Source organism: Otolemur garnettii, unplaced genomic scaffold, assembly GCF_000181295.1.
Source record: "Otolemur garnettii isolate 467f Iridium unplaced genomic scaffold, OtoGar3 scaffold00004, whole genome shotgun sequence".
Lineage (NCBI taxonomy): Eukaryota > Metazoa > Chordata > Mammalia > Primates > Galagidae > Otolemur > Otolemur garnettii.
Window position 1 is genome coordinate 21,565,148 of NW_003852399.1, and position 17,345 is coordinate 21,582,492.

The 17,345-nt window shown below is 39.9% G+C and overlaps 1 protein-coding gene across 2 annotated transcripts in view; it reads right to left on the reverse strand.

Moving 5' to 3' along the window:
- Window positions 1-7,154: 7,154 nt before the first annotated feature.
- The window catches only part of ZFPM2 (zinc finger protein, FOG family member 2), a 446,479-nt gene continuing 436,288 nt past the window's right edge, over window positions 7,155-17,345 (reverse strand). For both annotated transcript variants that reach the window (XM_023517990.1, XM_003782416.1), the window contains exons 6-8: window positions 16,921-17,127; window positions 12,914-13,138; window positions 7,155-10,673 (exon numbers count right to left, since the gene is read on the reverse strand). In XM_023517990.1, coding sequence (XP_023373758.1) covers window positions 8,182-10,673; window positions 12,914-13,138; window positions 16,921-17,127 — 2,924 coding nt within the window. In that variant the 3' untranslated portion in view covers window positions 7,155-8,181. The remainder of the gene's footprint in view (window positions 10,674-12,913; window positions 13,139-16,920; window positions 17,128-17,345) is intronic.

Sequence of the window (17,345 nt, forward strand, 5' to 3'; positions counted from 1 at the left end):
CGTGTCTCGGCTCTGACCTCCAGACCTGCGGGAAAATACATTTTTTGTTTTAAGTGATCAAATTTATGGTAATTTTTATAGTAGTTATGAAGATCTAACATGTTCCCTTAACCCCGTCTTCAGAGAATACTTGCTATACTTATCTGTAGATATTGGGAAGAAAGTAGCTGGAACTTTGGCTGTTGTGAGGCGTTCTCTTCCATTTTCAAAGGAAAGAGACAAGAAGAAGAGAAACTGTGGCAAGCGGACAGGCACCTTTCAAGCTACCCTCAAGACTAGTCTGTACCAGTTGTTTGTCTAGTCCTGCTATTTTTAGACTATAATTTCTAGACCCCCTTAACAGCTGACGCCTGGTCAGCCTTTGACCACGAGAGGCATTGATGGGATGTTACAAAACAGGAATAAGGAGGGAGTGCTTTTTTTTTTTTTTAACCACTTTGGATTGTCCCTCTTGTGACAACAGCAGCAACAGTGGGCAACTGCAGTGTCCTGTGCGCCTGGTGTGTTCCCAAGAGAGGGCGGAGGTGCTGTCTGCCGTCTCAGTTGTTCAGCTTTCATGAACTCTGGCTTTATCAGGGCCATTGATGGTCTGGACTCTTGGCTTCTGCACTATAAGCAGGATTCTGGTTTCCTGGCTTCCTACAAAGCTGTGGATCCAACAGCAAAAAACTAATCATTTTTTACTTTTGTAACTCCAGTCCTCAGACTGATTATGGCTTTCTGATGTCCCCAGATGCTTTCAACTCCTCCACGCTTTCTAACCCTTCTCCCTATACAAAATTCCTGTGTTTGCAATATCTGTGCTACATCCTGATTTCCTCTATAACAAGATTTTCATGTGTTATGGCATGTGGTTTTATGTCCCCCACAGTGGTGGTGAAATAATATTTATCTCTATATTAAAACCTGATGGCGTAAGAACTATCTGGCAAATTATTCCTTTCCATTGATGAGTTAATTAGGCCAGATTAACTCTCAACTAACCATTTATTCTTTCATGTATTTTTCACCCATCTAGTCATACAACAGCTATTTTCTGTTGCCACTATTCACTCATTAATCCATGCACAAATCCTTATCAAGAGTCACTATTCTGGACCTGTGCCTGGTAGTAGTTATTGAATTGGTGACTTACTTCATTCTTTATTCTTGTTCCTTTTGTTTACTATTTTATGATAACATAGCAGCGGTAGTTTATAGAAATGGTTTATATTAGCTCAAGGAATTAGAAGTTGCGTTGTTTTAAGCACCAGTCTTAGTCTATTTTGTGTTGTTATAAAGGAATATTTGAGGTTGGGTAATTTACAAAGAAAAGCAGTTTACCTGGCTTGCAATTCTACTGGCTGGACTATTGGGCATTGAGAAAAGCTGATAACTTCCACTCATGGTAAAAGGTGGAGCTGGTGTGTACAAATATCACATGGTAAGACGAGAGGAAACAAGGGGGATGGTGCCAGGCTCTTTTTAACAACCAACTCTTGTGGGAACTATTAATCATGGAGTGAGAACTCAACTCATCACTGCCAAGACAGCACCGACTATTCATGAGGGATCCACCCTCATGACCCAAACACGTCCCATTAAACCTCATCTCCAACATTGAGAATCAAATTTTAATATGTGGTTTAGGGGACAAACCCCCCAATTCAAAATTATTGAATCATTATATGCACAAATAAGTATAAAATAGTTTCTTATTTTGAAATTTCAATAATTTAATACTGATACTTTTCAAAGTGAATCTTTTTTTTTTTTTTTTTGAGACAGAGCCTCAAGCTATCCCCCTGGGTAGAGTGCTATGGCATCACGCTCACAGCAACCTTCAACTCCTGGGCTCAAGCAAGTCTCCTGCCTCAGCCTCCCAAGTAGCTGGGACTACAGGCACCCGCCACAACGCCTGGCTATTTTTTGGTTGCAGCCATCATTGTTGTTTGGCGGGCCCGGGCTGGGGATTCGAATCCGCCACCTTAGGTGTATGTGGCTGGCGCCTTAGCCGCTTGAGCCACAGGCGCCAAGCCTCAAAGTGAATCTTATAAAGACTCAGTGTTAGAAAAAAAATGCTGAAGCATTTGGAGATTGCTACTCATTTCTTGTATCTGTGAAACTAAAAATACATTTATATGACCCATATTGGGATTATTTAGAATCCTTGACAATTAGAGACTGAGAAACACATTTTTTAAAAAAATTATAAGCAATATAGGTTTTTAAGCAATATTTTTTTCGTTATGGGAAAACCACCACTTTCATGTAGTCAACTGGTATTTATTAATATTACTGGGTGACAGGCACAACTAAAGAATGAAAGTGTTTGAGATATGATAACTTCAAGAACCTTAACCACTCTGTAAATTAATGGAAAAAGTTGTCTGAAATCAATAGTTTTTATTTTTACAATGTCCCTTAGAAAAATGTTTCCTTTCTAAGCATACATTTAAATTGCCCTTTGCCTATATCTTCTGCTTTTCTCGTTGGTCTATAATAAAATAGTCAATTGTATGTTTTCTTCTTTAAGCATTTTCCCAGTGAAAATGAGAAAAGGCCCTAAAGACAATAAATTCACTGTGTAAAAATATTGGACTATCGATGCCTCTGTTTTTAAGATACTTAGACCTGAGCTTGAGTGTTCTTTATTGGGATCTTCTGTGCTTAGGGGCACAAGATGGGAAGTGCTTGAAGAGGTCAATCTTAATGCAAAATGTTGTTATTCTGGACATGTGGCCTGAGGGTAGAATGAGGGAGGAACTGCTTCTCTCCAGGCTCAGGTTTGAAATGGTTTAGGGCACCTGATCATGGAGCGGTATGGATTAACTTATGGTACAGAGAACCATGACACGGGGTTGGACGGCTATCCTTACAGAAACTTTGGTAACAAAGCAGGGCTAGGTGAGAACTTGAGAGGTACTCTATACATTGCTTTTCCCTGGAGTTTTGAGAAAATATTTTCTGGAGTTTAAGAAAATATTTTTAGAATGTGGTGTTAGAGTGGTAGTAAGAACGTGGTAGTAAGAATGAGGTATATCTGATGCCTATGATTAAGCAATACAGGGAAAGCAGTGTCGCTTTTCTTGAAGTCCAAGTGTGGGAACAGTGGACATTGCCGGAAGGAGGTGTTGGTGTACCCTCCAAGAACATTTTCATAAGGATTGCTGTATTGGAGAAATCTCAATGGCAAATTCTGGTGTTCAAGTAGTATGTGGAAGGTTATGTCATTGAAACTTAAGTGTTAAAAAGGAAAAACTGCGTTTTTTTCAAGTTACAGATCAGAAACTAAGACATTTGGGTACTATCAGTATCATCACGGGCCTTAGTCTTTGCCCTCTAGTTTAATGAAGAAAGGAACATGTTGTCAGCAGGTCATCTGAGAGGAAGACCCAGGTACCTGCCTCGCACTCACTGGCTTCATGACTTTGGCCATTTAAAATCTCTGACCTTCAAGTTTTGCTTGAAAACGAGAGCATTACTTCTGATTAAAGGGTGTTCAAGTAGTGCTCACAGATTTCCATAACCACTTGATCTTCATTTTTAATTTTAATATTAAAACATACCCATGTTGAGTTATTTTAAACTGTAATAGTTTTGAACTCTCAAATGTGTTACATACTAGATAGCAGCACTTTTAAAGTAAATGCCAATTATGTATTAAATTCTGCTGCCAGCTTAATTTTGGTGTTGACCATGGCACGCAGCTTCCCATTTCCTTTGTTTAATTGAATGGTTCTCAATTCTGGTCAGGGGAGGACAGCATAGAATACCTTGGGGCTGCTTTGTTGAAAATTAAACAAAACCCATGAACCTAGAAATCAAGGTCCAAACCTACATATTCTGATTTAGTAAGTTTTAAAATTCTGTAGAGGATTTAAATACCACAGACCAATCTGAAGAACTAATATAATCCACTGTCCTTTTTACCACTCTCTCCCCAGAAAACTCAACTGATAATATTGTGACCTTAATGTTTTTTACTGAATATGGGACATTTTTTATCAGTGAGGGTTGAAATTGGATAGCCATATGCAAAAGAATGAAACAGAATCCATATCTTGCACCACTCACAAAAATTAATTTGAGATGGATAAAAGACTTAACTCTAAAGCATGAAACCATAAGAATTCTAGAGGAAAATGTAGGGAAAACTCTTCTAGACACTGGCCTAGGCAAAGAATTTATGTCTATGACCCCAAGGCAGTCATGGGGACAATAAAAATTAATAAATGGGATTTGAGTAAACTAAAAAGCTTCTGCACAGCTAAGGAAATAATCAATGAGCAGACAGACAACCTACAGAATGGGAGAAAGTGTTTATGAGCTAAACATCCAATAAGGGGCTAATACACAGAATTTACCAAGAACTCAAGCAAATCAACAGGAAAAAAAACAAACCTATTTTTGCCCCTGTTAAAAAGTGGGCAAAAATATGAGCAGAAACTTCTCAAAAGAAGACAGACAAATAGACAACATATGAAGCAATGCTCAGTGTTGCTACTCATCAGGGAAATGAGAATTAGACCACAATGAGATGTCACCTTCCCCAGGCAGAACTGCGTTTATTAAAAAAGCAAAATAATAGATGGGGGCATGAATGCAGAAAGAAAGAACTGCTTGAACACTGATGTTGGAACTGAAAATTGGTGTGTACGTGCTTTTGGACAACAGCATGGTGTTCCCTTAAAGAACTAAACGTAGACCTACCATTTGATCCGGCAATCCTACTACTGGTTGTATATTAAAGGAAAAGAAAACTTCTCATCAAAAAGACACCTGCACATGAATGTTTATTATAGCACAATCCCCAACTGCAAAGATGTGGAATCAACCCATGTGCCCATCAATTCACCTGTGGATTAACAAAATGTGGCTTATGTGTACTATGAAGTACTACTCAGCCATAAAGAAGGATGAATGAATGACTTTTGTAGCAATCTGGATGGAACTGAAGACAATTCTCTTAAGTGAAATATCTCAAGAATGGAAAAACAAACATCCCAAGTACTCACTATTAAACTGGAAGTAACCTATGAGCATTGTGTACACAGAAGGAAGTATAAAACTTCGTGGAATTCAACCAGGGGTGAAGGGGCCGGAGCAGAGGGGCATAACCTACCTAATGGGTACAATGGGAGTTATAGCTGGGACTCAAGCATTATAAAAGCGATCCATGTACCCTAAAACATTTGGATCCCACCCCTTTTTAAAAAATAATTGTAGAAAATGCACTGCAGCCTCTTGAGCTCCAAGAGTGCCCCAGACTCAGTCTGCTTTTCTTTCCCATCTGCGTACTTACCTTTTGAAAACATTTGCTGACTTTTCCTTAATTGATCTAAGTTGAGGCTCAGTGTAAAAAAAAAAAAAAAAATATATATATATATATATATAAACTTATATGTACAGAAAAATATATAATTGACATTTTAAAATATTCCTTATATTTTTCATTGGCTTGGTGCCCATAGCACAGTGGTTAGGGTGCCAGCCTCATATATTGAGGGTGACAGGTTTGAACCCAGTCTGATCTGGCTAAAAATAAAATAACATAAAAAGTAAACTTCTTTAAAAAAAGAGAGAGAGAACTTCATTAAGAAATGCTAAACTAAACCAAATTACAAGCTGCATTGGGGAAACAATCATATTGTTTCATCTCCAAAATAGTGGACATAAACCTTGGCTAATAAGTATATGTTGATTGACTTATTTTTTTCTTTTTTTTTTTTTTCAGAGACAGAGTCTTGCTTTATTGCCCTTGATAGAGTGCTGTGGCATCATAGCTCACAGCAACCTCCGGCTCCTGGAGGCTATTCTCTTGCCTCAGCCTCCCAAGAAGCTGGGACTACAGGTACCCACCACAATGCTTGATTATTTTTTATTGCAGTTTGGCCAGGGCTGGATTTGAACCTGCCATCCTTGATATATGGGGCCTATGCCCTACTCACTGAGCCACTGGTGCCACTCTTTTTTTTTTTCTTTTTAAAGAGGAAAGTAGATGAAAAAGAGATTGGGGGAAAAAAATTCCCCTTAGGAATATCCAGTTCAACACCTCCTGGGTGCAGGACACAACTACAATGGGGACTTTAAACAACAAGTGTAAACATTGTAAACTAATTGTTTGTAACCTCATATTAATCTGAAATAAAATAAAATAAATTAACCAAAAAATATATACTCGGTTCTGCCAATTCCAACGTGAAAACTTAGGGTGTAAGTTCATAGGTCTTTCTGAACGTCTCTGTGGATCCTAAAAGGTAAGACACTTGGAGAGATTCCTGCTATCCTCTATTAACCATACCACATCAGTTAAGGCCAGAATCTTAGGTCTGAAAATTGTTATTCTCAAAAAACAATTGGAGAAATGTTCTTGAGAACACAGTTTTTTTTTTTTTTTTTTTTTTTTATGTTTTGTCACAATATTAGTAGGTTATGTTTGAGGTCGACACCTATGTTCATTATGCTACCAAATCCAATGTGACTGAATAACAGTGGATCGCAACCTATCTGCGAATAGTGCGCCTTTGCCACAAGTGAGTCATCACCTGTACAAATGAGGAGGTTTCTAATCTTGCATCTGCTGAATTACCCTCAATGCCTGTGGGTGGCCCATTAGGCCTTCTGTAGTCTGACCCAGGTTCTCTGCTCTCCACTCCTCCTTCATCTGTAAACCACTGGAGTGTACAAATAAGAGAAAGGCTAGTGTCTTTTACACATTGCAAGCACAAGATCTGTGGATCTTTACTAATCAGAGTTACTTTACCATACTACTTCACTCTTCTTCAAAGTGCAAACCTCTCTCTCTGGCAAAGTCCATCTGAAATTATGATGCATTTCACCACCTGTGCCAGTTCTTATGCATATGACTTGTAACTTATTTATACACTCATGAAATTGTTCTTCTTCTGTGTTAGAGTGATGGCGAGGAGTGGAGGATAGAGAGATTCTGCTGCGTATACATAGTGACAATGAAGAATTTCTCTAGCTTTATGGCCTGAAGTCTTTAGTTCATTTTAATATAGCAAGTTATATTAATTAGGGATACATAAAAAATAATAATTTACTGGTTTGTCTTTGTGTTACTACAGCTATTCCGTATTGCTTTGAACCTATTCTCATCACAAAGAATAGAATTCTCTTGTGCTTTAAAGAAGAAAAAAAGGACGCCCAACTTCTCCAACAATCTGGAATTTTATTCCATCCATATACATGCATAGTAACAACAATTGTTGAGAAATTATTTCTATCAGAAGTAGAACATTATCTTTGTGATCACCAGGGGCAGTATTGCTAACTCTTATATTTAAATAGATCTTATATATGAATTAAATTCATACTTGCAGCATTGAGTTTAGGGTTTCGATCTAGAATGTGCCTTTCAAAAGATAAAACTGATTAATACTACCTCATTACTTACAATACTGCTTCCAGTAATTTTGTTCATTCTTTATAAAGTATTGCATTTTAACAGCAAAGGTTTAAAAATTGAGACAGAGCCGCATCAGCGAAAGAAAATACAAGTACTATACAAGAAAAATTTGCCATCTGCGTTTAACATACATGTTTAAGATTAAGAAAATGGACAGAAACATACGGCTACATACAAATGCAAAGCCTAGTGACTAAGCGACGGTATCTGCTAAAATATAAAGTGCAAATGGAGCCTGATTATCCGAGAATTGAAATCTTAAGGCGAACTCATAGCACGTGTATTTCGAACATCTTTGCAAGTTATATTTTAGCATATACACAACTCTGCAACAGCATATAAGAAAAAAAAAATCAAGATACACAAGTGCTTTTGAAGCTATTTCTAAAATGCTTTCCTGTATTGTTTGTGACTATTTTCTTTAAAAGCTACTATACAGTGCAAACCAGATGTGCTACACAAGAACTATACAAGAACATTACAAATGACTTTAATATAAAGTTCTTAAATAAAAAATAACATAACCACAGCTATGAATACTGCTGGTAAAATAAATTAATTATTTTTTTTTTGTCGTTGTTGAAAATGGCACCAATAATACACTTTACTAATGGACTGTAATGAAATTTCACCTTAAGTCTTCAACTCAGCCAGAATGAATTATCTCCTGCCCAGATGTAATTCAAACAGCTTTTTTTTTTTTTTCCTGGACTGGTTAAACAACATACTAAACACTGGTACCAAAGGTGACGGATGTTTATTTCGTTAGTTCATTTGACGTGCTCGGCTGCGTGTGAGGAGCAGTAGAACTTCTTGTGAGTTATAAAGTTTGAAAGGTTGTTGAACTGGATGTCACACAGCCGGCAGTACTTCCCGCTGCTTGGCGCCTGGGTGGAACCGTTTACACCTTTCGCTATACTAGACAACTGTTCCTCTGCGGAGGGGATCCCCGGGGAGACGTTCTCGTTGGCAGCTAACGGGGTCTCAGAGATCCACGAGGGAGATTTGTGGCCGTCTTCGTGCTGCGGGTTCTGGGCAATGTTCTCCTGCTGCGGGTTGGCGGCGGCCCTGTCGTCTGGCTTCAGTCCCCCGTTCACGATGACCATGCCCCGGTTTTTGGGCAACAGTGGCAGCGAATCTTTCTTCAGCCCCGCACACCCGTTGGAGGACGCCTGGACTTTCGGAGATTCGCTCTCTGTGTTTGTGCTCTGCTCTATGTCCGCGTTCTGGATGACGAGCGAACCGGAGATGTAATCACTGGGCTTTATTCCGTAGTAGGGAGAGAGCTGGTCAGCTCCTTTGGCTTTCTTTATCGCTCCGGGGTAAAGGCATTGAGGGAGAAACAAGTGTTTGTTGTCCTCCTTGGTGGCGATGAGCTGAGCGGCTTCGCTGAAGACCTTCAGGCCTTGCAGGGTGGCTAAGTGGGATGAAAATAAGTTTCCGTTGGGGGAAGGCTGCTTTAGATTCCCGTTTTTCTCACATTTTATTATGCTTCTTTCGTAGCTGACCTCGGGGCTGTTTCTTTCACTTTCTGGATTTGGGAACACCTTGCTGTCGAGTTGACCCAGGTCATTACGCTGGTGCGCAGTCACCGGGCAGAAATTCTGCTTGTGGGCCAGATAGTTTTCTACCTTGTTGAAACTGATCTTGCACACAGTGCACTCGTGGTAGTCCAGCAGCCTTTTGGGAGATGTGGTTGTCCGCTCGGATTGGGATAAACACTTTTTGCTGAGATCTATGGGCACGTCCATCTCTAGGCAGGAGACGCTGGAATGAGTCGTGTCACATTTGGAAACGGGGACACATTTGTTGATGGTCAGAGAAGTCTCCAAGTGCTTTGAGACAATTCCTGGAAAGATGTCACATCTTGGGTGGTAGCACTCCCCTAGCCCTTCGGCGGGTTCTTGAGTGGAGGTACAAGGATTGCTGAGGTTGGCTACGTCCAGGAACCGCTGCTGGACCAGCGGCGGCCTCTGCTCCTGTTCCGGCAGGCACATCTCGTACATCTTCCTCCGCTTGCGCGTGCGCATGGTTCTCTGCATGGCAGGCACTTTGTTGGAAGCAGACCTCTTCAGCGGAGGGTCGTGGCGTGTCGCACAGTAATACTGTTTGTGGACCATGTATGTTTCGTGCCGGCTGAAGGTAATGTTGCAAGCTTCACAGGTGGTCTTATTTGGGTCACTTTCCCCGTCCACTAAGGGGACGCTGGGGTTTTTCACATCAACGGGTTTTCCATTAATTTTATCATCGCTGCTACTGGAGGTGGAAAGCTTCTTAGTTTGAGTGGAAAAGTCCTTGTCATGGCCCTTCCCATTTGGCCCGATTAAATCTAGAACGGCAGAAGAATTGATGCAAGACGTTTGTAGAAGTGGATTCTCCGGATCAGCAGAATGAGCAGCTGGGTTGAGCAGGTTGATGGAGGTTTGGCCAGTGTTGGGACTCACAGCTTCAGACATCTTTTCTGACACCCCAGGGAACTCTGGGGACTTGGCCATCTGCTGCCATCGGCTGCTGCAATAATGTTTTTTGTGCACTAGATAATTATCCAAATTATTGAATGTTATGTTACACTCGAAACAAGTAGCCCCCTTGGGCATCAAAGGGCTGTAGATCACGGGAGGGTAGCTACTGCTTCCGTGCCTCAGTCGCCGGTGCACCAGTTCAGACATCTTGGCTAAGATCTCTGAAGCCTGAGGGACCATGGTGATATCTTGGGGGAAAGCAAACTGAGATAGGAAAGGGCCCACAGGGAAAGAAGGCCCAATGTTAGGCTGAACTGGAGATGAGGCCAGCCTGGGGCTAGAGGGCTCAGACTTTATTTTTGTGTAAGAAAAGCTTTGTTTATTGGTCGTAGGCTGTATCTCTGGTCTCTGATTCGTGAGGAAGAGCTGGGTCTTTTTCTCACACTTGTCCAGCTCTGTGTCAGAGCTGGCATCTTTAGTCTGCATGGCCTTTGGGCCTTGGGGGAGTTCGCTTCTGGTCAACAAGTCTGTGGCTGGCTGTAAGCTGTCGTCAGTTCCACTTGGAGAGTGTTCCAGGTCACTTTCTCTGGGCAGTTTGCTGCCAGGGACGTGGAGTTCCTGGTGCTGCAATAACTCCCTCTGAGTCTGGAAGCCGAAATGGCAGTGACTACACCGGAAGGCAGCTTGAGTGAGATGGGAGAACAGGTGTTGGTGAAAGTTGATCACGGAATCAGCAGTGTAGCTACAGACGGTGCATTTTAGACTCGCACCAGCAGGGAGGAATTCTTCCATTTTCACTCCTGGAGAGACACACAAAATAAGAACCTTGAGAACCATATGCTTTGGTTTTCTAAAGATGGGCACCTTTCCTCATGACCTAATGTCTGCAACACAGTGGGAATAAATCACAATCTCTCAGAATCTCATTTGTGATATTAATTTTTTCTTTAACATGTTTTGCCTCGTGTGATAATCTAATAGCACTTTATAGTTTCCAAAGCACTTTGCTGAGCATTGAAGTGGAATAAGTGTCCTTGTCTCTGTTTCACAGGGGAGGAAACACTCCCAAGGAGGCTGAGGGAATTGATTGTGGTAAGAGAGTTATTAAGGGATAGAGCCGTACCTATACCTCAGGTTTTATAATGTTTAATGTAATTACCACCACACTACACTCTACATTGGAAACCACGAACATCATGAGGATTGCTATTGAAGCCAGTGCAAATGGAATAACTCTCAGTGCACTATATATAGAATTTAGTCAAAAGATTCCAAATTTCTTTTTTAATTGAGAAAAGATTCCAATTAAAAACCTCCTAATTTATTTTTCATATACATCTAGAATTCTATTCAGTAGTTTTGCTGAACATGGTTTATCACTATCCAGGGTTGATATTTGGCCAGTAGACACCTGTACACTAACATAATCATTTTGGATGGGCATCTATGCTAAGTGATCACTGCTTATTTCTAGTCAATTGTCAAATACAGGAGAGCCTCTGTAGTTGACCACCTCCCTTCATTGACCACCTCCTCAAGTTGACCTAATTTTTATACCCTGGACGTGCACCACATGTACATATCAGTACAGTAGGTCCAGTTCCTTATGTTGACCGCCTCTGTATGCTGACCAGTTTGTCACAGTCCCCTGAGTGGTCAACGTATAGAGGTTCTACTGTAGTTTGAACGTGACCATAGTGGATAGCCATGACTAAGGTAACGCAAGGTCCCATTTGTTAACATAGAGTTAAATCAGGCTTGGCTTATCCCCTAGACTAAAATGAGAACCGCCTTTTATATTAATAAGCTGAAAACATGGCAGAGGTACCCAGTCCTATGAGGATGAAAGGGGACTTCATACCCCATCTCCTTTTATCCTTAACTAATCCAATCCTCATTTTCCCATTTAGTTGAAAAGACTCTTGCATCTCTGTTCTTTCTGTTTTGTATATTACTTAACTCACCATCTTTTTCTGTGTCCTTGCTTCACTCCTACATGAAGGCAGCCCATTTGTAGAGTGAAGAGGGTGAGTAGAAAGGAAATTGATCCTTTATAGGGTCAAAGACATAAGCTTGCCCTCTATTGAGAGTGTTGCAGGTTGGAGCAAGTATTTTAAAACTGAGCATTATTACGGTTTTAAAATTATTTAATCCACGCAAAAATAGCTGAGAAAGTCACCTAGTAGTATCCTGCAAGTTTTGTGTTTGAGGTGCTGAAGAACTGTGATTCTCAAACCCTGGTTTGCTCCATCCAAGAATGCACCTTAAAATATTTCAAGTTAATATAATTCTGTACATTTGATTAACTTCTTTTTTTTTCATCAGAAAGCTATGAGATGAAACTAAAAATAGTTGGCATCCAATCCAAAATAATTGGGAATGGTTTCCATTTTGCTGTTAAGAGAGAGCTTATAATAAAAAGCTTATTTGTTTTTTTAGCCTAAATTGTTTTAGGGAATTTAAAAACTGTGATACTATAAGTAGTTTTATTTCATAAAAATCAACTATTCTGTTATGATACATACTCTGGAAGTCAGAAAAATTTTATTGATCCATAATTAAAAGTAGATATCCTTACTATATTATTTTAATTGCACTTATCAAAATGATACCTTTATTTTAATTTAGCAAATACTTATTTTTATGTACCTAACTACTATTTCTATCCTACCATATGGAATAAATACTATGGTCAGTTTCCAAAGATAATTTGATATTAAAGGAATAAATATTAATGTCAATATACAAAGGGTACTGAGAAATTTTTTGGAAAACTACGCTGTTTTACCTCAGCTGAAAAGAAGTAGAACAATTTGGCCTACAGTTGGAGCACTGCAGTTGTTAGAAAAGTATTCAGACCCAAGTCCTTTGAGTAAAATATGCTAAGTATAAGTGGCATAAGATCACACTGTCTGGTCTAACAAATTAGATTTCGATTTTACAGATAGCTAAATATAGATGTATATGTGTACATATTGTACATATGTATTATAGAAAGAATAGAGTTTGCTGGTGCAACAGAAACAATAGAGGCATTTACCACTGTGTGAATTCAGGTGCATTTCCAGAGCTCGGGCATTTGAAAAGCTCTTGGTGCATTGCGGGAAGGGGCACAGGCTGGAAATCTGATGGACGCTGTCTTCATTTTCCTCCGACACTGGAGCAGCTTCTCTTTGCCTCCCGCTGCAATAGTACATCAAATGGGCTTGCAGATTTCGCTCACTCCGATACCAGATGCCACAGGACTTGCAAGGGAATATGTCCTCTGCAGGCAAAAACATAGAGACACATTAGCTGCTGTCCATTTGAAACCAGTGATGAGTAAAGCAGCATTGAGTTCAATTTTTCTGAATCTGCTCTCCGGTAGTGAATTAGGCAGTCAGACAGTGAGGAGTATAGTCCTGGGCGGTGTTGTACCCTGGAAGAGTAGGCAGTTAAAGAAATAGTACCCTATGCAACTGAATGTCCCACAGACTCTTTAGAAGTGGTACTGTAGGAGACTCTAACATCGAAAGTACAAGATAGTGCTTTCAAATTGTATGTATGGTTTTAAAAATATGCATTTAGAAAGTGGTGTAATTAACTTATTTGTTTGATTAAAGTGTAAAGATGTATGGAGACACCTCAGTGAACTAAAAGGAGACCTACCATTTGATCCAGCAATCCCACTCTTGAGTATTTACCCAAAGAGAAAGGTCATTTGATCAAAAAGACACTTGAATGTTTATTGCAGCACAATTCACAATAGCAAGATGTGGAATCCACCCAAGTGCCCATCAGTACCTGAGTGGATTAATGAAATGTGATGTATGAATAGTACAGAGTCCTAGTCAGCTATTAAAAAATGGTAAACTGATATTACCTTTTGCAACAACCTGGATGAACTGGAGACCATTCTTCTAAGTGAAATATTACAAGAATGGAAAAACAAACACCACAGGTACTAACTATTAAATTGGAACTAATAGATCAGCACCCATATGCACATTTGGTAGTAAAACTTAACGGGAAGCAAGTAGGTAGGGGGCAGGAAGGGAGGGGTAAATTCACATCTCATGGGTCCAATGCACACTATCTAGTCATTTATAGCTTTGACTCAAACTGTACAAAAGTAATTCATGTAACCAAAACATTTGTGCTCCCCATAACACTACATATGCTGAAATTTTTTTTTAATAGGTAAGGATGTAATTACTGAACTAATGACTAACGTTAAACCTGATACCAACTGCAGACATCATTTGTTTATTTAATAAACTAGTTACAGATTATTTAATAAACTAATCTCTCATGCACTAGATTCTATGTTTGAATGTAAAACAAAATTAAGGACAAAAGACCTGGCCTTAAGATGCGTACAGTTGTCTGGAGTTGATGAATAGGTTGTCAGCTCATTACATGGTAGCCTGGTGACTATCTGCGGAGTTTTCTGAGGGGTGCTGGGCTGGTGAGAGGAGTGGAGGGAGGAGGAGGTCAGAGAAGGGATTGGAGGGAAGATGATGCTATGCCTGAATTGAGGTATGAAGGATGAGGGGAAGCTAGTCAGGTGGATAAGAGGAGCTCAGTCATCCTGGCTAAAGAAATAGCCCTAGGAAATCCATGAGAGCCTAAGAGAGGGACTGGGTGAAGGCAGGCAATCTCCTCTGTACTGCTGAGGCAAGGGGCATGACGGGAGAGAGAAGAGGCTATAGAAGGCAAGGGTAGACCATGAAAGAATGTACAGAAGTTTATGGTTTTATCTTAATGATACGGAGAGTCATAGGATCATTTTAACCAAGACCAACACAACTGTGTATTCTAGAATCATAGCAGTGGCAGTGGAAGTAGTGAATTTGTAAGGAAGATTTTTGACTAGTAGGAGGCAATCTCAGTACTCTAAGTGAAACAGCAGTTTTTGAATTGTAGCAAACAGACATACCATGTTTATTAAGCACATTATGTAATTTACATTATGCCACATTATGTAATTTTCATGTGTTCACTCATGGAAAATGTCTTCATGGACATTTTTATTTTTCCCTCACAAATTTATAGGTGAGCAAAATGGGGTTGAGTAACTTGCCCATAATCACGTGAGTGGTTGGACTGGGACTATAATCTAGTCTTCACCTAACTTCCCTAAGCCTTCAACAGCAAGGGTAGCAGAGAGAAAGAAAAGCTACACTGAGGAAGGAGAAGTGACTAGAGGTGATGACCAGTGCTTTGTAGCTAAAAGCTAAAGCAGATGGAAAAGTTCTGCTCTGTCCCTGGGTCAGTAAGGGTTACCTTGGTCTATACAGGGAAAAGGATGGAGAGGTGACAGCTTCAGGCAGGGGTGACGGAATCTGACTTTGTGTTGCACTAACCCAGCACTTTCAAGGGAAAGGGGGTACCATCCAGAAGATGCCAGATAACACTGCGCAGTGGGACCAAGCCAGCCAAACCAGGGCATGTGGTCACAGTGGACGTGTGGAATCTAATATGTATGTAAAACATGCTGCAGGACATGGGAAAAGCAGCAACAGAGGCCTAAAATCTCTCAGAAACAGCTGGACTTGTAATTTATGATATTATTTGTAGCTGGTGGTAGAACCTATGGTGGTCAAGGTCACAGCTCAGGGAGATGGGATGAAAAGAGATGAGGGACCAAATTCTAGAGAGCGGGAAGTCAGGACAGCGAGGGCAATGCAGAGTTTCACAATGAAATTTAATTTCAAAATTATAAACTAGCACTATGTATTACTTTACCCCCTTCCCGGGTTCATCACATTTACATTATTCACAAGGCTACACAATTTAGTAAAACGTCCCTTTAAGTAGGACAAGTTTAACTGATTAATTTCAGAAGGAAAACAGAAGCTCTGGGCATCTATGCTGAATTATTTGAAATTAATAGTTGTCTTGCTACAGAAAGCAAACAGCATATACTTTCCAATGTAATTAAAATTAATATTCATATATTAGAGTTTCACGGTAACAGCAGCTACTCCTGCAGTCTTTGGTAATAAAATTCTTTTACCTCAAATTTAGGTTGGGTCCACGTTATTTCAATTTCCTCACCATCAGAATCAAAGTAAAGATCCAAAAAATAAAATACCTACATTTGTGTTCAGAAAATCTAATAATATTAGCTTAGGTACTACACACATTGACTGGATACACGTAATTGCAGAATCACTTCATCATTTCTTTAATCTGAAGGATGATGTTAAAGCAAAAGTGTTATTGGATTTTTTTTCAATACCAAGACCCCATTTCTCTTCTCCATCTTTCAGTGTCTCAGAGATTTTTCAAGTGTCTTCTTGACCCACGCCATTGTCCACTTACCCACTAACTTTACAATCTATTCTCCTCTAAAGATGTGTTACTACTGTTTTTTTCACAGAGCTACATGAAAGCAGATCAGATCTAGGGACCTGTAGACCACTGATTTTCTGGCCTATAAAGTGTCACTTCCTGATGTAAGGAACAGAAAACAAGCTCCATATTATTATTAGTTTTTTTTTAATACAAAATATTCACAAAGGTAAATTTTCCAGGGCATATTTTTAAATTCTCCTATACATTATATCAACCTTACATGCATTCTTCTCTTTTCCTTTTCTTTTTTTCATTTTATATTAGCTGATGACTGATTTACCCATGTTGACCTTCTTTTTCAGTAGTCTATCTAATCAAACTCTGATTCCGTATTCTTTTTCTTTTTTCTTTTTCAAGTCTTTGTAGCCCTTGAGCAGTGCCAAATCTTCTGTAGAAGCGTTGGTGAAAGCTGCTGGCCTTCTCATAGTTAAGTCACCTTGAATGTTATTCATCTAGTTCAGGATGTCAGTTTTGTGTGTGTATGACATTCAGGAACCTGATTTGAAATTTTTGAAGTTAGGTATCCTTTGTAATCCCCCAAGACAAGTGACCACACACACACACACACACTAAGTTAGCGAGAAGATAAAATGAAAACACAATGCTAGAGGAAAATGTCTGTGCCTGGTTGCTTGTCACTAGACATTTTTTTTTTCCCATAAATTCCCATCACCTCTACAAAGCTGGGCTACAGCACTCAGCACTTACTATTGACAATAGCTGTAGGCAAAATAGAAGCCATGGCAGCTTGCTGAGGAAGGAGCTGAATTGAATCCAGCAGGCGTGCAGGATACATCCCTTCTGTGAGAGTCATCTGGCTGGCAGCTTGTAGCCTTGAGTCAAAATCCACCACAAAGGCAATTAGCTCTTCACCCTCAGAGATGGCCTTCGTGGTTGTGCACCAAAGCTGACCCCCTATTAAGAAGAAAAAAGGAAGAGAAAGGTAAAATTAACAGTGGATGCTCGAGCGCCCATTGTACACGAGGTCGACGCCCATAGCACCGACTCGTGTTTTAATATCAGTTTCTACCGGGGCAGAGGGTTTGATCAACGCAACAGCTCTGCTCTCCTCCCTCCTAGGCAGAAACTTGTCTTCCTTGCAGCAAATGAACTGTTGAGTGACCAGTAGGAAA